General features: G+C 32.0%; 3 protein-coding genes across 4 annotated transcripts; all 3 read left to right on the top strand.

Moving 5' to 3' along the window:
- Nucleotides 1-4,276: 4,276 nt before the first annotated feature.
- On the top strand, nucleotides 4,277-8,133 carry LOC126709350 (uncharacterized). The gene is made up of 3 exons (XM_050409561.1): nucleotides 4,277-4,889; nucleotides 6,332-6,412; nucleotides 7,036-8,133. Exons 1-3 carry the CDS (start codon nucleotides 4,511-4,513, stop codon nucleotides 7,452-7,454), a joined length of 879 nt encoding a protein of 292 aa, XP_050265518.1. The 5' UTR covers nucleotides 4,277-4,510; the 3' UTR covers nucleotides 7,455-8,133.
- A 1,910-nt stretch (nucleotides 8,134-10,043) lies between these two features.
- On the top strand, nucleotides 10,044-15,441 carry LOC126708606 (uncharacterized). Its single transcript, XM_050408415.1, has 7 exons — nucleotides 10,044-10,745; nucleotides 11,911-12,242; nucleotides 12,979-13,318; nucleotides 14,110-14,258; nucleotides 14,357-14,450; nucleotides 15,035-15,106; nucleotides 15,222-15,441. Exons 1-7 carry the CDS (start codon nucleotides 10,206-10,208, stop codon nucleotides 15,264-15,266), a joined length of 1,572 nt encoding a protein of 523 aa, XP_050264372.1. The 5' UTR covers nucleotides 10,044-10,205; the 3' UTR covers nucleotides 15,267-15,441.
- A 2,569-nt stretch (nucleotides 15,442-18,010) lies between these two features.
- On the top strand, nucleotides 18,011-20,455 carry LOC126709742 (tetraspanin-19-like). Of its 2 annotated transcripts, XM_050410076.1 has the most exons (5): nucleotides 18,013-18,364; nucleotides 18,718-18,817; nucleotides 19,094-19,174; nucleotides 19,264-19,368; nucleotides 20,072-20,455. In XM_050410076.1, exons 1-5 carry the CDS (start codon nucleotides 18,201-18,203, stop codon nucleotides 20,324-20,326), a joined length of 705 nt encoding a protein of 234 aa, XP_050266033.1. In that variant the 5' UTR covers nucleotides 18,013-18,200; the 3' UTR covers nucleotides 20,327-20,455. The 2 variants fall into 2 exon arrangements, with proteins under 2 accessions (XP_050266034.1, XP_050266033.1); XM_050410077.1 differs by lacking the exon at nucleotides 18,718-18,817 and having other exon boundaries at nucleotides 18,011-18,364; nucleotides 19,087-19,174.
- The last annotated feature ends 3,367 nt before the right edge of the window (nucleotides 20,456-23,822 follow it).

Here is a 23,822-nt window from a genome sequence, read left to right on the forward strand (position 1 = left end):
CTCACTATAGAAAAAAAAAACAAAAACAAAAACAAAAACAAAACAAAAAGGATAATATGGCACAATTTACAATATTCATGCAACTGATTGACAAACAAATTCATCCAACTGATAATTCATTGCAAATTATATGAATAACTTCAGAAATATAATTGATTCTTTTAAAAAATTCATATTATAATTGGTTGCAAATGCTTTAATGGATAATAATATATTAAAAGGAGAAGACACATTAATTAAGAGTAAATAATATATTACTTTTTTTAATAGCATATTGAAAAATATATATTACATATTAAACTAGTTTAGGAGAAGGTAACCCTTGGATGATGAGGGGCAAGTCCAGTACAAACAAAAAGTTTGAGAAAGCATAATTTTTGTTCCCAAATTTGCCAAATTACATCAACAAATTTATTTGTCTCTTGATATCGTATAAGGGGCAGTATCATAAATTTTTGTTTATGGCCTAAGGCCTAGTTATCGTACTGATTTGCTTTTATAACAAATAAAAAATGAATATTCAGAACCAAAAATGTAAATATTCGCATGACAAATATTGATATTTTCACATGAGTTTAATACATGGAATTTGATAATCTAAATTCGAGCAAATTCTTGCATATTTAAACTGTTAGAAAAATGGATTTTTGTTCGGGTTAATGAGTTTGAGCTTATTAATTATAATTATTTTTTAATAATTTGATAATTAAAATAAAGGAATTTGAACGGAAATATTTCCATTGAAAACTTCAATAACTATTTTTATAGTGGGAGCATTATAATATTATCCTACGCTAGGAGTTACAAGCTTACTTCCAATTAACACACGACACGATGAATGTTGGAAATTGAAAATTCAACCCACTTACCCACCACTTGCATAGTTGCATGGAATCAGCTTTGTCCTTTGGGAAATCAAAGAATAACATTACGACAAAGTGCGCAAGACAAGTCAATACCAACTATGAACTATCCCATAAACCTTATTCATCTAGCGGAAGAAAATGGAATCCTGGATCATGAAGGCATCAGCATCAAATTAGGTAGGACGTAGGAGTAGCATTGTTGTAGGCTTGTAGCAACTAGCATCCACTAGAAAAATAGAAAATCTTTATTTTATTGATTTATTTTATTTTTTATTTTATTTTATAACTTGCAATTATATTTAAATTCTCCCCAAAAAATACCAAATTGACAACTAAAAATCTTCTTAAACCCATCATAATTGATACAGTACCAAAAAATGAGTAATTTAACCGTGAAACGTTTAAAAACACCTACAAGCAATGAGATAGAATCATAAATCCTAAAATTACAAAAAATTATACTAAAATATACAAATTTGATAAATGTTAAAAATAAAACCCTATATTTTACCCTACAGTATTACATCACGAAAGCTATCGGTCAACAGTGAAATGACATGAATGTCAACAACTTATGTTCTATTTGTTTTGACAGAAAATAACTTCAAACAAATATGTTTCGTTAATATATAAAGAGATAGCTTATCAAGATTAGCAAACTCACTAAGCTGTAATTATATCAATTTTGAATGTTTAAAGAGATAGCTTAGCAAGATTAGCAAACCCGCTTAACTGTAATTATATCAATTTGGATATATAAAGAGATAGCTTAACAAGATTAGCAAACTCACTAAGATGTAATTAGATCAATTTAGCAAAAGGAAAAGCTATAATTACATCAAGTAGGTTGTCCCTCGAATTTTGTGTATGTAACATTACTTTATCCATTTAATAGGTCTTGAGTCACAATAATTTTTACAAAATATTTAAAAACTGTTAAGGTGACAAGTTGTGAATAGTAAATAATAAAGTGATGTTAGTATTGAACCCAAATTAACGAGAGCCAATAAAAATCATGTTAACTCAATTTAGGACAAAATTGGTTTGTAGCCTTAGGCTACAACCTTAATAAAATAAACATTACTACATATTTTGAAATTATAATTGTTGAATTACATGTTCTTTACACTCTTAATACACATGTCAAATTTTGTGTCAATCGGATATTATTTACTATATAATCTATAAGTTTATATTTTATACATAATTTTAAACTACAAAAATTTGCAATTTAAATAACTTATTAATGGCATAGTTATTGATTTTTAATTTTCTATAAATTTTGCAAATATGGAAGATATTAGAAGAAAATATAATCTAATGGTAGATTTATCAAAATTCACCTCCAATAAAAATATATTAAATAAGGTTGGTTACAACTAACTTTGTAGCTAAATTTTGTCCCTCAATTTATGTGAAAGATGTTATTTTTTGTTAGAAACTTATGTGAAAGATGTTAGAAACTATGTATTAGGTTTGGAAGGCAATGCATTGATGAATGATAAAAAAATCTAGTTATATTCACGGTTTTGAAACCCAAACCGGATTGGACCGGATCAAGCGGTCCAATCGGGTTAATAAGAAACCAGATTGAAATGAACCGTGGTTAGATTGGATGGTTCAATAGAACCAGTCATGGTTCAACCACTATGCCACTTCACCATAACTAGTTATTTATGCTCCTTGTGACAAACTAATATATATGAAGCATATTTAAAAGAATGCCATAAGAATAATTTAAACTTTCATTACTATATATTTATATTATAATCAATGTTAATAATATTTTATTATATCATTTATTTTTATTATCCATCTCAAAAGGGGGAATATATTGAAATAATTATAATTAAAATCCTTCAAATATATTAATATTTCATTGTTTTATTCTTAAATAATCAAATATAACTTTCAACATTTTTTTATGCTTTATTATTTTTATAAATTTTCTTATAATTTTTTGAGAATAATTTTATTTTGCTTAGATAGATTTTTTTAAAATCAAAATTGCTCAGTTTTTTTTTTTAATTTATTTCATTTATTTATATTTTAGTTAATTATTAATTTATTATGATGTCATCACGATCTAACCTTGGTTGAACCTCGGTCCAACCTCTAAAATCTTTAACCTCTCTTTTTTTCAATTCTTTAAACGATTTGGGTTTCAAAATCATGGTCATATTTAACCCACAATAATTTAGATTTAGATTAAGAATGAGAACTTTCTATCATCAAACAAGAGAATTTCATCTTGCCTGGCAAGTCTAGTCTACAATGCATATAAGGTATCGTCATATGAAAATAGCTAATGTAAATTTGATAATGAAAATTATATAAAAATCAATAAGGATAAAAGATATGTTTGATACTGTAGGGTGAATATTTAAGAGATAGACTACACTAAAGATTGTAATAGAACATGGTTGTGGAATGAACAAAAATTCATTGCCACCAAATGAGAGCCAGAGAGGATAATACAACCTATTTCCTAAGCTTTCCTAAGCTTTGGTCCAACATGTGGGGGGTGGTAGGAGGTACTTTGTAGTAGGTAGTGCAGTCACCATGTGGATGTGGACGTGGTCTTAGTAGGGCTATAAACAAGTATTCAAAGTTCATGATTATTAATTTAATATTGTTTCACACACAAATCAAGCTTGAACTCGACATCAAAGTATACTATATGTTCAAGTTTGATTCACTTTCTTGTTAAACAAGTTCAAGCTTGTTTATGAGTTATTTAATCAAATGACTATTTTTCTCATATATAATAAGCACAATGATTAATAATTTTGTACTCTTTCAAATCTATACTAAAATTTACTAACTAAATTATAAACTATACCATATATCTAAGTTTTTTTTGAGAAAGCCATATGTCTAAGTTAATTAGATACAATGATTTTTTTTTTCTCATGAACTAATAAAAATTAGACTTGCTAACCTTATATTATTAAAATTATATATGGTTTTTACTATTAGATGAACTATTTTTATTATCAATGAATTACAAATATTTATTTGAAAGTCGAAACTAGTATTTTAACACTCGAGCCTAAAAACTTTCAATAAACATAAACAAGTACTTTTTCCAAGTCAAACTCAAATTGTTGAACAACCTAGTTTATTTCTAGCCGTTTCAACAAACTATTACCGAATTAAAAGAAACACAAAAATGGATAAAAGTAAAAGTTAGGGGATTAAAATCAATCAAAATATACAAAATTAGTAAACAAAAAAAAAAATACAAAATTAAACTGAACGTTAATTTTAAAACGAAACAGAACGGTCCCAAGTGTCGATTCCTCGTATTAGCTCATCCTGTTACGTACCAATCCTAGAGTTCGAGTCACTGTACACGTCACCGCACGAGAACACCCGCCAAAAATCCCTCAAAAAAAAAAAAAAACACACACACACACACACAAAACACAAAACGTGCGTGAAAATGTTGCTCTCCAAGATCTGAAAGCTACGACACAATCTCTATCTTCTGTTTTTCATTCATTACTATATATATCAAACAGATCCTAATTTTGAAACCTAGGTCTCCAAATCTTCCAATTAGGGTTCCTCAAAATTGATTTTTCTAAAATCCCCAAACCCTAGCCTTTTCAATTAGGGTTTTTTGTTTTGGTTTGGCTCCGATGGCGATAATCGGCGACGCTCTTCGCCAAGCGTTCATGCCGAAGCACGAGTACCAGAGCCTCAGGGACGAAGAGAAAGCTTGGGGAAAGCTTCAGAGACCTCTTGTGGTGACTCTCATGGCGCTCGTTTCGGTCACGGTGATTGTAAGTACGGTTATCAGTTTGAACATCGTGTTCCCCGGTAGCAATGGAAAGAGACCGTTCTGTAGCGACGAGAGGCTTCAGCCTCTGCCTTTAAACGCCAAAGGCCGAGGCTATATCGAGCATTTTCCGGGTGCTTTTTTTCTTACGGATCAGGAAACTGTGGATTATTACTGGATGGTTGTGTTCCTTCCTTCAATCTTCATTTTCTTTGTCTCGCTTGCCTATCTTGTTGCGGGTAAGCAAAAATTTTGCAGACTTTTGTTGTCTCATTTGTTTCGGTTTTTCGATATTTGAATTGGGTTTTTCAGTTCTCAGTTCTTTGTGTTGGTTTGGTATATGAATAGAAAAAGATTATAGGTGATTTGCTTCTTATCAAAAGAAGAAAAAACAAAAGCTGTATAAAGAATAAAATTTGTTGTTGCTTATGGCTCCTTTCTTCTGTTTCATATCGATGCTAAGTTTTTGGAAAGTAGTGTGAATTTAAGATGTAGCTGCAGATTTGGGAATTGGGATATATGGGAAATGGAATGCAGGGTTATTTGGTATTTGCTCTTATAGTATTTGGGGAGCTTTGTGCACTGGGTGCGACCTTTTTATATTATTTAGGAGCTTATAAGATTATCAAATTCTGAGGATTCACTGCCTTTCTAAACTTGATATTGATTCCAAAAAATAGTCATTGTATGTATAATGTAATTAATAGGCCTATAAAAAAAAAGTATAATGTAATTAATAGGGCATGTTGTGTGTGGAAAAAAAATCTAAATGAAAAGGTTAATAATGAAGTATTCGGTTTGATTTCAAATGGTAGTCATTTTATGTATAATTTGATTTATAGGGCATTTTGTGTGCGGAAAATTTAAATGAAAAAGTTAAATAATTAAGTATTCGGACTTAACATCGTCAACTGTTTAATTTGGATTCTTAAGTAGTTGATTTGCATGCTGTAGCATGGGGATATGCTGTCTGTGCAACATCCTAAGCATAAAGCATACTTACTTGAATGGGAATCCAGTCTGAAATATGTATATAGTGAGATGCAGGGAGTCTAATTGGAAACTCTATAATTGCCTTATGAAAACCCTTTTTCTCTCTTCTTCTGTGCTAAGTCAAGAAAGTACAAAAGTTTTCCAAACTTCTTGTTATGAAATTTTATCTTTATCTTCTCCAATCATGTCTGAGGCATAGGGTTCTGGCCAGAGACCTAGAATTTTTATCTAAATTTATAAACTTTTGTTACTTGTTTTATCAAATGTAGGATCTTTTAGATATTGGGTTTGCAAAATTGAGCATTGAAGCATTTGAAGTCACTGCACTGCTGTGTAAACTGATATATGTGACAAGAATGAAGGACCAAACACCCTTTGTTGTGTACTCTATGTATTTATCAATTGGGTTGTATTATTTGCAGCATTGTTGTTTACCAGAAAGAACCTGGCAATATTTTCTGGCCTCTTGTATATAAGCTCTGATCCTTCAGTTGTACACTATTATATGGAAAACTCATGGTCTGCATTGATATTTAGTTGCTCTGGGATCAAATCTGAGGGATATTGTTTCATTGGAAAATTTCTCACATAGGTTCTACATTGTTTATTTGTAATTATAACTAGGTAATCTACTACTTTTTTTTAAGCCTGATGATTTTCATTTCTCATAGTTTTAGTTTTGCCACAGGAATAACTGTTGCTTATTCTGCTCCAACAAGACATGGGTGCTTAAAAGTAGTTGAGAATAATTACTGTGCTTCAAAAAGAGGTATGCTCTCTCTTTCCCTCTCTGTGACTGGCTTTTTTCTCATGTGGTATTGTTCTTTCCTGCTGAATGTTTGGCTAAATAACACCCCCTGCTCTCTCTCTCTTTCTTCAATTCTTGAAGACATCAAACAAATAATTATTTACAAAATAGATCAGGAGTGAGCATGTTCTGTTGTATTTTAGAAATAGCTGGACTTAATATTTGGGCGTTTCAATGCTTTCTTCTTTAAATCATTGGTGTTTTTCTCATCTCTGATGCTCAGATTTTAACTAATTAAATTCATATTTATTTAAAAAAAAAAAAAAAAAAAGGTGAGTTTATACTCAGTTTAGCCTGCAAAATTTTGGTTTATGATGATATATTCTTCCTAAGATAGCCGTATTATGCTTCCTTTGTTTGCCAACAAGACTGAAGAAAGAAAGGTAGGAGCCTTATAGCTTCTAGGTAGCTTGGATATGACTTTATTGATTTGAGGCCGATTTATATGAATAATTAACACCTTTTTGGCCAGGAATATAAGGTACTTGATTGCAATTATTGTTTAAGTGAATTATTGTTTGGTTGTTTGGGTGTTGACTGACAACCTCAAATAAATGGATTTTAAGCTTCCTTGTAATCTACAGGTGGGGTTCGTTGTTTGTCTGTGCTGAATGTTGTCTTTGCCATCATCTTTGGTCTTCTTGCATTATTTCTTGGATCAACCCTCCTCACTTTAGGGAACAGCTGTGGTGAGCCCCTGTTTTGGTGCTATGAGATCTCATCATGGGGACTGGTTATTCTTTATGGGGGAACTGCATTTTTCCTAAAAAGGAAAGCAGCAGTTTCTCTTGATGAGAGAGACTCTGGTGGTCGAAACCTTGGGTTGGAAATGTTGGAAGCACATCCCTTGGACGTCACACCAGAGGTGGAAAGGCGTGTTAATGAAGGGTTTAAGGCATGGATGGGGTCATCCCTCCTATCTTCTGATGAAGAAGATGAATCTGAGAGTTATCAGGAAGTGCCTCATATTATTCATACTAATTCTAACAGGCAAAGAACGTGATCTTTAAACTAGGTGTTCAGAGCTAGACATCTTCCTTGCAAGCATCTTATGACTGAAGCATTGGGAGAGGAGTTCAGTTTTGTTTATTGAATGATGAGCTTTGTGATGGTCTCACTGATGTCATTATAACACGAGTTAATGCTAAATTGGCTTGGGATGATGTACACTGTATAAGGTGTTGGTTCTGTCATCTTATTCTTAGGTAATCTTTATAGCTTGTGAATAATTAACTACTTGGAACGGGAAGAAGAGGAAAAAAAGGGGGTTGGGGGGTGGGGGATGAGACGGGAAGCCTGAGTCACGGAAATGGAAGCATTTTTTATACTCTTGCTGGGTTTTGTATCTAGTTTTGGGAATTCTTTGATGACTGATAATTACTAATGGATGTGAGAAATTTCTGCTTCTGACTAAACATGGTCAGATGGTGCACCTGTTGGTGCAGATCCCTTGTTTGAGCACGGGGCTGTGCATATTTTAATTTGGCTGTCAATATGCACTACCAGTTTACCACAAGTTATTAGTTATGAGCCTGGTGTTGTGCTTACTTTAATCTCGCTGTGGTCATGAGTGATCATAATTTTTAGTTGGTTCCAGCTGATGTCTTGTGCATGTGTGCACAATGTTTTAAAACCTGGCTACAGAAATGGATGCCTTTTTTCAATTATTTATTCTTTCTTATTGTTTTTCTCTTAAGATTTGAATATGCTGAGCTATTTATCGAGCATTTATATGTCTAGAAGATTGGGGAAAGAAAAAAGGGATGCTATTCTTAAGCAAAATATGGGAGTGAATTGGTTTTAAATCGCAAATCTAATAACTATTCTTACAAACTATTTATAAAAAAATAATATGACACTGAAATGGTTACTTTGCCACTTTGGCAAGGAGTCCAGCAAGGACAAGCTTAAAATTGTGGTTTCAACTGTCAACATATCTTGAGTCGCCTTCCCAGCCAAGCAGCCTACAAACATGGAATTGTTCCACGTGATTAGGCCGTGGAAATTGCTGCATGTGAATGGATTGGTGCTTATGAGACTTTGACCAGTAATGAAACAAAAGATAAACATATACTAGGATGTTTATAGAAGTAAAAGTAAAAATAATTAATGTAAAGAAAAATAAAATGCAAAAATAAAAGATTTGAATTGAAAATAATGAAAATGATTTTAAAATTTTATGTTTCTTTATTATCATTATCTATCTATTCTATCTATATGTATATATTAAGAGGATTCAGAAAGTTAGTTATTGTTTTTTTTTCTTGTCAAAAATACCCTTAAATTAATTAACTAACAACTTAAAAATGGGGTTAAAATAGTAAATTAGCAAAAGAAAGTTAGTTATTATTTTTTTATTGTCAAAAATACCCATACCTAAAACTTAAAATAGGGTTAAAATAGTAAATTGACAAAACTAATAAATTCCTACTTCTATGTTGAAATGTCTTTCTGCTTCTAATAAACTCTTACTTTTACGTTGATTTTAATTTATACTTCTATTGACTTACTCCCTATAAAATAGAATCATTCTTTTTGTTAGTTTTAAAACTCCTCCAATCTACAAAATTCAACCCACGTATTTTTTTTTTACTTCATCACGATGTGTTTGTTTCTTCTGTCCCCCTTTTTTTTCAAATTTCATTTCTCTAATCTCACGTTTAGAGGGACACATTTCACGAGCTTTGGAATTGAGATTGACAAATGCAATCAAGACTCAAATCATTCGTTGAGTAAATAGGTATCTTCCAAAATTTTTGGTAGTATTGATTTATGCATTTATGGGGGAAATAATTTTTTCATCACACCCTTAGTGTTTTTTTTTTTTTTTTTTTTTTTTTTTTTTTTTTTTTGTGATTGAAAAAAGTAGAAATCCCAAATTATAATAAATGTAAATTATTAATTTTTATCTAAAAATAGAAAGGCTTATGTCTCATGCGTCCTATGCATTGACCCAATAGGATGCTGCCATGTTGTAGCATCTTATCAAGTCCAGTGTAGTGTACAGGACACTAGACCCAAGCCAAACTCTTAAAATTATTTATTTAAAAAAATTAACTATCAAATAAATTAGGCATTGACCCAAGAGGATGCTGTCATGTGGTAGCATCTTATCGAGTCCAGTGTACAGGACACTAGACCCAAGCCAAACCCTAAAATTATTTATTTAAAAAAATTAACTATCAAAGAAATAACTAATTTAGAGTACATAAATAATCCTAATACATTTACTAATCACCAATTCATCAGTTTGACCAGTTGGGTCAGTCTCGACTTTCGATTTAATTTCTATGCTAAATTGGTAATGTGAAACATATGAAAATTTACTATTGAAGATGGATTCATGTTAAGAATTAACGGCTTATAAGTAGGCCAAGATTTTATAATTCAATTGACATTTTCTGAAGTATCTAACGGGTAGTTCTCAAAAAAAAAAAAGTATCTAACGGGTACGTCATAAGTTCAAATGAATCAAATCCCCTCCAACCATGAATTATCAAAACAAAAAAGGGCCCATCAGGCAGGCTAACCTATGAGGCTATAATACAGTTAGGGCCAATATTGGATTTTGGGTGTTTGGGTCTCTCACAAATTCACAATAACCAAAAGTCCAAAATCATCCAAAAACCCAAATATCAAAAACGATAGATCCGTTTCTCTCTCTCCCCCACAGTAACGCATAAACCCTAACCTCTGTCTCCTCTCACTCTCTCTTCCTCTTCTCTCAGCCTCAAACGCTTTGCTAACCCAAAAAATGGCGAACTTCGATCACGACGACGCACCACCCAACTCGGCGGCTCCACCACCAGCAGCCTCCTCCGATGCCCTCGGGTACGACCCGAATTTCGTACCCGACTCCGTCAAATCCTTCGTGGTTCACCTGTACCGTCACATCCGAGAGAAAAACGTGTACGAGATCCACCAGATGTACGAGACCTCGTTCCAGACACTCTCCGAGCGACTCTTCAAGGACACGCCGTGGCCCTCGGTGGACGCCGTCGCTCACTACGTCGACAACGACCACGTGTTCTGCCTCCTCTACCGTGAGATGTGGTTCCGGCACTTGTACGCGAGGCTTTCACCTACGCTGAAGCAGAGGATCGATTCTTGGGACAATTACTGTAGCTTGTTTCAGGTTGTGCTTCACGGTGTTGTGAACATGCAGCTGCCGAATCAGTGGCTTTGGGATATGGTGGATGAGTTTGTGTACCAGTTTCAGAGCTTCTGTCAGTATAGAGCTAAGATGAAGAACAAGACAGAACAAGAGATTGCGCTTCTCACTCAATTCGATCAGGTCATTTCATCTTGTTCTTCTTCTTTTGTTTCTATATTGCTTTATGAGAATGGATTGCTCGGTTGGCGAATTTGATTGCATAAATTGAATTGATATAGTTTCAAATTGCATTGTAGTTGATCGTTTGGAACAAATGTGGTGAGTGATAAGAAATTAAAATTTTGGCATCAATAAGTCTAATGTTGCAAAAAAATTTATCAACTATCGATGTTAAAAGTTGTTATTGGTAAAAAAGTAATGTTAGTTTGGGCTGATAAGAACCAGTGAGAACTTGTCAACTTAACTGATGTGCAAATTCTTGTGTATATAGCATTACTCTTTTTGAACTCTTTTTTTTTTATAAGTAAAAAACATTATTAGGAAAAAGAAAGGGAAAGACACAAAATGGATGTGTATTAGTCTAGAAAGCATGGACATGGACGCGGGTAGCAATTTCTGAAAAATTATAACATGAAACGGCTGGTACAACACAAGTATGGCACCCTAAATGAAGTGTTCATTCTTCCTAGGTATTAGCGCCCCCCCCCCCCCCCCCCCCCCCCCCCTTTTTTTTGATAGGTAAGAAAACTTGTATTAAGAGAAGACTACTTCATTAGAAAAATGAAGTAGCCAGAAAAATATGTACAAACAGTAAAGAAGAAAAATAGAAAGAAAAAAAATATGTACAAACAGTAAAGAAGAAAAATAGAAAGAAAAAAAACTATGTACTGGACCCTTTTCAAAGAATACAACTCAAAAGGAAAGAGATGGTCAATAAAATCAACAAAAGACATGGCTGGGGTGCCACCTAGAGCATGTATCCAATCAAACAATGTCTGCAAAATGTGCTCTTTCCACATGACACACAAGGGCAAGGCTCGCCATACCTCGCCAACATTCCAACAGTTCAATCACGCATCTGGGCTTCACTAACACAAAGCAAATTAAACCTTATAGTTTTCAATAGTGAAAAAGTTTTAAAAAGTAACAAATTAAAAAACAAATTAAACCTCCACCATTTAAGTTGAATGACATTGTGTTTAGGATGTAAAATACGGTAAGGGTTTAATTTGTTACTTTTGAAACTATAGGGGATTACCAGTGTGCTATAGCTCAACTGGTACTTCCTCTTCTCATCTCTTCCTACAATCTGTGGATTGAAATTTTCGTGGTGTTTTTAATACAGGCTTGGAATGTGTATGGTGTGCTTAACTTCTTGCAAGCACTTGTGGAGAAGTCCATGATCGTTCAGATTCTTGAGCAGGAGAAAGAGGGTTTAGAACAATTTACTTCGACAGATGGATATGATTACAATGGAGGGAGTAATGTCTTAAAGGTATTGGGCTATTTCAGCATGGTGGGATTGCTGAGGGTTCATTGCCTTTTAGGTGATTATCACACTGGTTTAAAGTGTTTACAGCCTATTGACATTAGTCAACAAGGTGTTTATACAAGTGTGATAGGAAGCCACATTACCACCATATATCATTATGGGTTTGCCAATTTAATGTTGCGGAGGTATGTTTACCCAGTTTTCTGTTTTATCTTTTCATTTATAACCATTTTAATTTTGATTGTTTGTTGTTATTGCTTGTCTAAAGATGCAATGTTATCTAGTATCTTGTGCGATTTCAGTATCCATTCTCTTAGATTTGTTATTTTACTCCTAATTATTATTGATTATTTAGTTATTAAAGTAAACTTATGGATTCCTACTAGTGTCTTCTATTGAGTATATATAAGTTGTGGATGGTTGTCTTACTTCCCCAATTCAAAAGTATTGGTCCTAATGATGATTTAGAATGTTGCCTTGTCAGCAGAGTTTAGAGGTGCAAGCATGTAACAAAATTCAAAAAAATTCTAATGGAAACTATGATCATTTATGATTGTGAAATCATTCAGATGTCTCTAATAGTAGTCATTGAGTATTTTTTTAGGAAGTCTGTATTGGTAGAAGAAACCTAGGAAGCACCAAGATTAACAGGGGAGTGGGACATGGATTAGACATGAGACAAATATTATTGATACTGTAGTTCTTAGATTGTTTTGTTGACAATACAGTAGCGCCAAGATTGACAAAACGGTATGAATTCTGAGAGTAAAGGAGTCTCTTTAAGTTTGGGTGGACTCCAAAACTACTTTCATTTAAATTGTTCTGTTTGTTATAAAACTACCATAAATTTGCTTGTTAGATCTCTGCACATTTTTTTTCCCTGCTTTTTGAGCTCAACATCTACTGTTACGTATCTTTCAGGTATGTGGAGGCAATTCGTGAATTCAATAAGATTCTATTGTACATTTACAAGACCAAGCAATATCATCAGAAGTCTCCACAGTATGAGCAAATACTAAAGAAGAATGAGCAGATGTATGCCTTGCTGGCTATTTGCCTTTCACTTTGTCCCCAAGTGAAGCTTGTTGAGGAAACTGTGAACTCTCAGTTGCGGGAGAAGTATGGTGAAAAGATGATCAGAATGCAAAGATATGATGATGAGGCATTTGCTATTTATGATGAGCTCTTCTCATATGCATGCCCTAAGTTCATTACCCCCTCGGCTCCAAGTTTTGAGGAGCCTCTTGTAAATTACAACCAGGTATTTACCTGCCCTTTAATTTTGGAGCCTATGTGCTTGGAAAAGATTTGGACTAAGTGTGTATCTCCTTTAGGCTTTTTTCCCCACCAGATGTCTTTGACGGAATACTTTTGAGATTAGAAGTGAAGATATTCTTTTCTCATTGGCTAAATGAACCACTTTGTTTTAGATATTGTAACTTTAAAGCCAAAAAGGGGATTGCTGGGGAAAGAAAGATAGCCAGTGTAGAGATCTCCCATGAAGACTAATTTTATATGGTTTAACTATTCTATTCATCATTTTTTTTTTGATAAGTAAATATTCTATTCATCTTTAACAGTATTCAGTAATTTGCGAACTAATTTTAGGTGCTAGATTCTTTGGGACTAAGGCTTGGTTGTTGTTGATTCTTTGGAAACATCAACCGGTTCGTCCTTAAATAGATGTGAAATGACTTGTTTAGAAATATCATCATTTGAGTGTTAATAATTCCCCACGAATGTAACTTTAGACATTCTGAACAAGGTATGGGCTTCTCCAATTATGTTCTAGGGGCTTCCATTGTTTCACCATCACTTTGTGCAAGCATACTGTCTGCCCTCTTCATCTTTTTATGTGAATATCTCACTAATTTTTTAAAGATGGTTATGATCCTCAATTTTTCCACACTTATAAAAAAAAAATCATGTCATTCCACATTGTGGGGTTACCTAAAATTAAAGCATACTTTGGCTGGGTTATTTAACTTACTCTATGTTTGGTTGCATGTTTGCTCTCTCTCTTATTTTACCAACTGCATTTATTTATTGCAGGACGCCTATAGGCTTCAGTTGAAACTATTCCTTTATGAGGTGAAGCAACAACAGTTATTATCAGGCGTGAGGACCTTCTTGAAAGTGTATTCAACCATCTCTCTTGGGAAGCTTGCAAACTATATGGAAGTTGATGAACCCACGTTGAGGTATTTCATGAGAAACACGGTTTTGGCTTTATACCTATTTCTTTGTATGGTAATATGTGAAAATGGTATCTTGAGCATTTTCCTGCTTTGCCATACAGGACTATCTTGATGACATACAAGCATAAGACGCATGCTGTTGATGGTGATGGAAAAATTATATCCAATGCTGATTTGGATTTCTACATTGACGATGTATGCCACTTTGTTTTCTGCAGTTATTTTATTTCCTTTTTTTGTATTTGGTCCTTGGGAAACTTGTATGGGTCAGAAATAGTTCAACTGCAAAATAGAGTTTATCATTTGGTTGAATTCAAAGACAATTTTGAGCTCTTGTTGATGGAGTTTCTGCAAAATAAATATGAAATTTCATAGCCTGACTTAATGTATATGGTCAGCTGAAGTCATGCCCTTATCCCTAACTTTGTGTCAATGCATGCGTTTTCAACCCTTATATGGATTACAAGTAGTACTAACATGTTTGTTGAATAATAAAATGGTACTTCAAGTCTCTGGAAACTATTGGTGACTGTGACCTTGCCTTCTCTTGCTCAGTGGCCCTGCCTATTTAATGTTCTTTTGTTATATCTCTTATGTATATCGATGTTCAGTAAAATAAGACTTGGATTACTTCAGTCTATGTAGCTAAGATATAAGAAATAAATAAGCTAAACATACATGAAGTTTTAAAGCCAAACATGACTAGGTTGTTGAACAATTGAAATGTTTAGAAGAGGATCATTAAGAGTGCTGGAAGTAATATTTTTATATTGCTGCAGGACATGATTCATGTTGTTGAATCTAGACCAGCTAAGAGATATGGGGACTACTTCTTGAGACAGATTGTCAAGGTATGCATGTTCTGTTGCTGTGAAGCTATTTTCTGTCACTCCAATATCTAGAAATTTATTATTATTATTATTATTATTTGTTTAAAGTGATCTTCCATGTTTTCTTTGGTAACAGCTTGAAGGGGTGATCACTGATGTGGACAGGATAAAGCTGGAATGAGTTGCCCACCACCGTCTAGTGTTGGCCCCTGTGGTCATGCCTTTGTCCTTTTCGATTCTTATACTAGACAACGTTTTTTTTTTCCTTTACCTATTTATCATTTCCATGCCTTTTTGAATTAGTGGTTGTGGTTAGCTATTTAATATGTGATTCAAGTTGCGGTGCATTTCTTAAACCTCGTTATAATTTCTTGTTAAGAACAAGGGTAGCAATTTTGTTTTGCAGGCATGCTAATTAGCTTATATCCAAATAGTGCATTAGGCATGTTTTTATAATGGTAGATTAAATTCTTTAGGGGCCACTAAGTGTCCAAAAAACATCTCTTCTGTGGGGCCTAATTATTAGTAGTTTGCAAATGCTATTGTTTTCTTGATTGCATTCAACAACGACAATAATTGGCCATCCTGGCGTCATGAAAAGGAATAATTGCAGTTTGGTTGCAGGTTCTTTACTAAAGACATTTGCATTGGCTTTACTGAAATTTAATATCATTGCTGTAGCTATGCTTAGTAAGGTGTCTTAATCAGCAGTAATTGATGATGCTGATATTGAACGATTGTTTCCATGATCTATTGATTATTAATTAAAGTTTTAGTTTAAGTTAGATCTGTTTGAATATTTAATTTTCAACCATTATGGAATTTGGGTACATGAATAAATGTAATCTAATAGACCTATAAAAAGTTGGAGAAAGATTAGGGATGTACTAAGAGCATTGATTTATGAAGTATTTTTACAAACCTTTTTATGAAAAAAGAAAAAATAGACAACTTATATTTTAAATATTTTCAATGAAAGTGGTATTAAATTTTTTCTAAAATAGTCTATTAAGAAATGTCTTTAAGAGTATCTATAACATGATCTTAAAAAGTTATGATAATATTTGTTTTCTCACCAAATGTGACTCTATAGCCAATGGTGACGGTAGTGATTTATTCTAGGCGGGGGCTGTTTGGTAAGTCCCTGCTAATTGTGAACTGTGTAATAGGTTTTATTTTATTTTCGTTTGTAAAACTAAATTAATTTAAAATTATACTGGTTTATGATTTGTCAAATGTTTCTTATGGTATTTGTGGGAATGGATGCAATTGATGTATAATGTAAACTAGGAGACTATCTTCCCCATTAATTAATGATAAGATCTGTATTAATTTGGATAATATATAAAACTATATTAGTATTAGATTTGATATTGTTTTTTTTATTGAAATTTGTGTAGTTATATGTAGGGGTGGTAATTTGTGTTCACGTGTTGACTAATAAGTATTTGGCTGATTCGATATGTTTATTAAATGTGTCAAGATTCATCAATTCTAATACAACCTATTTATTAAACAGGTCAAATCATGCCAACTCATTTAACATATTTTATCAAAGCAAAAAAAAAAAAAAAGTATTAATCAAATTAATCTAAATTATGAAAAATCAAAAAAAATAAAAAGTTTTTAATATAAAATTAGGAATTAACAAATAAATGCATCACAAATAATCATTTAAAATTAGAAAATTTCTCATTATCACAATATAATAAAGAAAATAAACCACAGCAACTAATAATTTTATATACCCAGGGTTTGAAATATATATTGGTAAAATATTATTTAATTAAACATGTTTTATGGATTGGACACTAACTTGACCTATTTATTAAACGGGTTAGTTGCGTTGATCTGAATATGATACGGACCCGTTAAGCCTTAATTCGTAACATGCTAATTTCATATTAAGTCTATTATATTCGCAAGTCGTGTCAAATTTTGCTACCCTTAGTTATATGTCACATAATGTTATATAATTATTTTTTGAGAGGATAATGTTATATAAGTTATAATAAAGTAAATATAATTTTTTTATTAAACAAAAAGAAAAAAAATACTATTATTTATGAATATTATTCTTCAATGCCTTATCCTCCATCAGATAATTATGGTATTATTTGTTGTTATTGAGTTCTAATTCAAATGACCACCTCTACACACAGACCCAGCGCCCTCGGCCCTCACCCAAGAATAAATCAAAGTCTATTAATAAATTCAAGTAATCAGCAATCAACGTTGCTTACGAAGAAAGCGCCAATTATTACCTCCATCAGATTTTTTGCTTGATTTTAATTTAACACTTTTACCCCCCCACCCCCCCCACACCCCCCCCCCCCCCCCCCCCCACCAAAAAAAGGGTTCTCCCAAGATGTCGGAGAGGATTTCATTTTTCCTTTTTGTCTAAACCACACAAAATTTAAAGATTCCTTTTCTAATTGAGAGACAAGGACATGCATGATAGCAATGAACTTAAAACGACCCACCTTAAATTATTGCACATTGCACAAGCTGTTGCTATTGCTACCATTACGTTTCACGTGGCTAGTTGGCATCGGCATTAACATTAAACAAAAGTAGGCTAATGTAGCAAACATACGTCTTTCCATTTTTTATTTCATGAATCAATCAAAACTTAGAAATATATAAGAGTACAAGAACTGCATGCATTGGACTATAAGAGCCAAAATTAAAAATCATAATCATAATCATCTTAATAGAATGCTTTAGATTTTGGTAACCCAGATTGTTTGGTCTATTTTTTTAATGAAAACAACAGTGTTATCCAAAAAGTTAAGCTGCCATAAACGAAAACACATGGAGCTAATATTGCCTCATTAGCTATGTTTTGAATGTTACTAATTAAAAAAAGAAAAAAAAAAGGGCTATGTTTTGAATGGTAGGTGGGCATATGTATAGTCACTTCCCAGTTCCTACTCCCCCGTCTCTAACACAAACACCTGTGGCAGATGGTAAAAAAACACACCTATCTCAACCAAACACCTAAGCAAACTGTGGAAATTTTTTTGCTCAAAAGAGACGTTAAGAGTTACTTAAGCTAGCTGCAGACTCATTTGAAATGGGAGGAAACTGAGAGTTAAAGACTGTGTTGAAGAACATGGCAAGGTGTAGAAGGTGCTTCTTGCATAACTCAATCAGAGCAGTGAATCTGATAGTGAATATTTGTGGGGTTGGAATGATCATATACTCACTTTGGTTGCTCAAGAAGTGGCAAGATGGGGTTGCTTACCTGCCCTCTGTTTCTTTGCTACCTAGACCCTGGTAAATTTTCCTTCTCTACTCCTTAAAAAAACAGTTTCTCTGCAAAACTTAAAGCCTGAATTGGTTCAAAGTTCTTTTTCTTTTTAAAAAGTAAAGTAAATAGAGCAGAAAAATTTTATTTGTTCAAAAGAACATAACCAATTCAACCGCAATTACGGTTCCAATTTAATTTGTAAAGAGTGCTCCTCAATGACATTCAACTTTTATGATAACTTAATCATAAGTATTGGAATTTTCCTTCGTAAATATATGTCTGGCTCTTATTTCCTTTCATATTGTTCTTGCAAATTTGCATATCTTTGTAATTTTTACTGCATATCTAAGAAAAAAAATATTTTTTTTTCCTTTATCAGGTTTATATACACATGTTTAGGCGTGGGAATTGCTGTCTGCCTGAGCACTCTCGCTGGTTGTATGGTTGCTAATTGTATTAGCAATTATACACTTTGCATAGTATCCTCTTTAATTTTCTTGTAACTTAAAGCATGGCACTCTTTTAGGCAATTTAGTCTTTTTTTCGCCTGGCTTTTTAGTCTTTAGGCTTCATTTCTTACTATAAAAATAATTTCCTTAAGGACTTTTGTCTTGGGAGGAGAGCTTGAGGTTAAAACCTGTTTCATTGGGAATAATTTCATGATAAGCCTCATTTTCCGTAATTCTATTGCAAAATTTTCTTCAAATTTTTTGTGCATCTTATGATTTATTCAGGCATCCTTGACTAGTTTTCAGTACATTGTCTCCATCTGCTCGCTTCTTTTCCTAGAAGTTGCTGTGCTTGTCACCATTTTCTTCAAGATGGACTGGGCAGAAGTATGCTTTCTTATAATTATTGTCTTAAACTTCTGATGCAGCTATATGTTCTCATGTTATACTTGTCCACATTCCTTCTCTTGAGACAGGAACTTGCCAAGTACATCGATGAGAACCATACAGAGTTCAAGACTTTTGTGCTCTTCCATTTAAGGATGTGCCGCTCGATTCTAATCATGATTTTGGTACCACAGGTATTTGAATCTTCATCTAAGATTTTGAACTTAAAATAATATTATCACACCTTCAGCATTGCAGAAACATATTGTCTTCTATGATTGTGATTGTATAACATCAACAAAATTGGCTATATCAATATAGCTAGAAAAACAAATATGGTGGTTGATGTTCTTGTCTCCATGCTGGACGAAAACAATGATAACAATTTATCTGATTTCTAAGAAAATCCAACGTAGAAAGATTGACATTGCAGCATACAGTATAATTTAAAATTTTCTGATTACTTTGCACCCACATAAAGTGAATTTTTTGCTTGAAAATCATTTGAATGCTATAAAATGGACCCTTTTTTTGTACATCTTGGTTTTTTTGGTACTGCCTGTGGATCTCATTTTGTTAATTTTGTTTAGTCTTGACAAGAAACACTTTATTGTCCTATATAAATTTATTTTTTGGGGTATTTTAATTGAAGGATTTCTTTATATAATAATATTAGGGGTATGGTTTTGGTTTCCATTATTGTCTTGGATTACTTTCTAGGCAAGATTTTCATAGCAGAAATAATTTCTTATTGTTTTCTGGTATCTTGGTACTTGCAACTTACAATGTAGTTTTTGGGAAATTAGTCAATTACTCTGAACAGAATCAGTGTTGTAGCCACAAATTGGTTGTTCTCTCTTGAAAATAAAACTGACACTTGTAGTACCTATTTTGCAGCTGTGTGTTATTGTGCTGGCCATTATTCTTTGGGCTATAGGCACTGAGCCAAGGACTCAAGGTGGCTATTTGAATATATCTGATTTTAACCATTCCTTTCTTGTAACACCTAACTCGCCTTCTGTACTCAGTGTCTCAATACCAGTATGTCCAAAATGTGAAGTTTTCTACAGAGCAAATCCACGCCAAAGTTTTTTATCATATGTTAAAGGCCTTCTTAGAATACAATTTCAAGGAAGGACCACTGATAGTTAATAGATTGTCATTGTCACTGTAATTGTAAATACCTTATTTCTTCTGGTGGGTACAGTATGTGTGGAAGTACACAGGTACCTCTCTGCTTCTTTTGTGCAATTCAATGAGGAATTTGGGAGTTACATACAATTTTTAGCATGACTTTCTAATTCTATAATATGACACCTAATGTTTTGAGAGAACACCTAATGTATACTGTATACTTTAAACATTGTGTTGTCTTAGAAGTCATGCGGGGGAGTCAGCACTCAGCATACTAAGTTTGAAAATGTGCAAACCTATTTGAATTTATACCCTCTCTCTCTCTCTCTCTCTCTCTCTTATAGAATTTGGCTTTGTTTAGTATAACTTTTTTTCCGTTTTAAAAAATTAATTAAATGAGATTAGGGTGTTGGGGGAAGTTTTTGGCTACTTTTTACTTTATACTTCGTTTGGTTCGACATAAAATATTTTCAGATGAATCGTTTTTGGTGTTTGATTGTGACTTTAAAAAAGAACCATAAAACATATTATATTGTTCGATTCTTATGAAAAATAATCAATTTATCGTAATCTCAAATAATTATATCAACAAAATTTCATTTAAGAAAACCTAACCCATATGGGATTTTTTTTTCCTGCTATTGGGAATCACAAATGGGAAAACAAACCCCAAATTCAGAACAAACAAATAAAATTAACTGGAAAATTGAATAGTTTGAGAAAAAAAATGTTTTGTTTGAGAAAAAGTTAATAGTCAATCAACAATCGATCTATGGATAGAGAAAGGGGTAGAGAGAAAGAAAAGTTATTATTTATATTTTTTTGTTATGTAAATTCATTTGTAATAATATGTTGAATATGTAATGATGTAAAAGTGTGTTTCACTCTAATAGTCTACTAGGCTTGTTTTTCATTTTACTCAATATCATAAAACAGGGAAAGTATTTTCTAAAACATGTGTATTTCCAAAACAAACAGATAGTTAGATACAAAACTTATTAATCTTTTTAGAAGTTGAAATATGACATGATGTTGTAAGATATAATATTTTATATAAAAAATCATATGATTAATTGGTTTATTGGCCAATTTGTAGGGTTGTAAACAAGCTAACTGATCCAAGTAGTTAAAAGTTCAAATTATTCATTTAGTTATATTTCAAATATGAATTGAATTCGAGTTTATCACCAAATGTAATTATATATATATATATATAGTAAACACTAGGTCTAAATTAGTTTACCCATACAAATAAGTTAATACTTAAGAATTAAATTATAGTTGAAATTATATTTGAGTGAATTAAATATATGAATAAAATTACACTCAATAACCTTTCATTATTAAGAATTATATTTGAACCATCGCGCACCTTTGGTATGGTGGTCACTCCACAAGTATAAATGCTTGTGGGGTGTGGGGGGCAAGGGTCAAGATTCAAGTCTCCAAAAGGGAGTTTCACACACATATACACTTAGATTAGGCTAAAATAGAAATTTTATCTTGTAAAAAAAAAAAAAAAAGGAATTATATATGATTTTACTACAAAATTGACTATTTATATTATCAATAAGTAATAAATAATAATTTAATATCTTAAGTCCAAACTTATACAATTCAATCCTCAACCTATATAAGTATATTTATTAGCTCAATTAGCATTTCTTAGTGATCTAACATCTAGGACTCAAATCTCACTTTCTCATTGTAATTTGTAACTATCAAATTATTTTCTATATTTTAAATGTTTCATATATGTAAACATATAATCTAATATATTCTTTAGTTAAGTCTTATACAGTCAAAATAGGTGAATACTCTTAATTTTAAAATTATGTAACAAAATACTCCTCTTTCCAAGGTATTTAGCAAAATGCCCATGTTTTTGGAACTTGGTATTAATAAAATCAAGTTATAAGCAGAACTTGACATTATATATTCTGCCACTTAAATGTTTTTGAAAAATTAAGTGAAACTCAATATTGCTATTATCGAATTTTATTTAAAAATACACATAGAACTCGATTTTGAAGAGATCGAGTTTTACACATAACTCAATTTTGATAAAATTGAGTTCTAAAATAAGAACATTTTGCTAAATACTTTAGATAGATAGATATTTTGCTATATAATTTTAAAATTAAGAGTACTTAGTACTCACCTATTTTGCTCGTCTTATACTCATAAATTTGTTCATGACTATATTACTTTATTTAAATTTGATTTATTTAATATTTTAAATTAAACATAATAATTGATTTATTGAATAAACATTTTTTTAGTGGATTTAATAAACATAAATAAACAAATATTAGTCTCTAGTTAAAAGTTTTAAAGAAACAATACGGGCCCATTGCAAGGCACATTGTTTAACACATAAAGTTTACAACCCTGGTTAAAATTTAACACATAAAATTTATAGACACATATATACAAATACTACTCACAAGATTTTTTTATTTTTTTATTATTTTTGAGTGGATTGAATAAACACATATAAACAAATATTTTCGAGATATATTTATAAAAATTTAAAACTCCCTACATTTCCAACCCTGACTAAATTATTATTATTATTATTTTTTATTTTTTACTGTTTTTTCTCATAATTTTTCACTAGAAATTAATCATTACTCATGACGGATGGACCATGGCGAGACAAAATATTAGCCTCTGAAAATACATCATTGAACGATGTGCCTTTGCTAATGCTCACAAGTGTTTTTTCTTGACGTTTTTTTCAATTGTTGCATCCTGAAACGTCAGAAAGCTGCCTCAACATCGACTTACGTGCCCCCAAGACTAGAAAGCAAGCGCCACGTGTCCGAGCCTCGCCTTATCCTTTGGTCCCATTAAAAATCTACATCATTGGATAACGGCTTCTTACCAAATCTGATCTGAATCTTCCATTTATTTATTTATTTATTTTGGCTTAATTATTTATCCGTGGAAAAATACTAATGGGTGTTCTTAAGATACTGATTAAAAATTCAGTTAAAGAAAATTTTTATGGGAAAAGAAAAAAAAATTAATATTTTGATAACTTTTTTCATTTCTCATAAAAACGATATCAAAACTTTTCTAAAATAAATTGTTAACAAGTATCCTTATGACTCTCGTTAGCATGACTTGTCGAGTGTTTGTCAAGAGACGTCATTCATGACACAGTCATGAGACGTCATTCTTTCATTATGTATCAATTTCATATAAAAGATTATCTTATAAGATATTTTTTCAAATTAAAAGTTTTGTACTTCAAATAAAATATTTTAGTATTTTTAATAGAGACATTTAAGGGTTTAAAATTACTCATTCCAATTATTAATGTGTCAACAAATGGTATTGTGAAACCCAAATGGTAGATTCTCGAAAAAAAAAAAAAAAAAAAACCCAAACGGTTAAACCTCAATGGTCTAATTGATTTTATTTATTTATTTTAATACTAGAGTACATGTAAATTGTACAAAAAGTAGTCAAGTAAATTTCTTTTTTAGAAAAGAGTCAAGTAAAATTT

The sequence above is a fragment of the Quercus robur genome, chromosome 12 (genome assembly GCF_932294415.1).
Source record: "Quercus robur chromosome 12, dhQueRobu3.1, whole genome shotgun sequence".
Lineage (NCBI taxonomy): Eukaryota > Viridiplantae > Streptophyta > Magnoliopsida > Fagales > Fagaceae > Quercus > Quercus robur.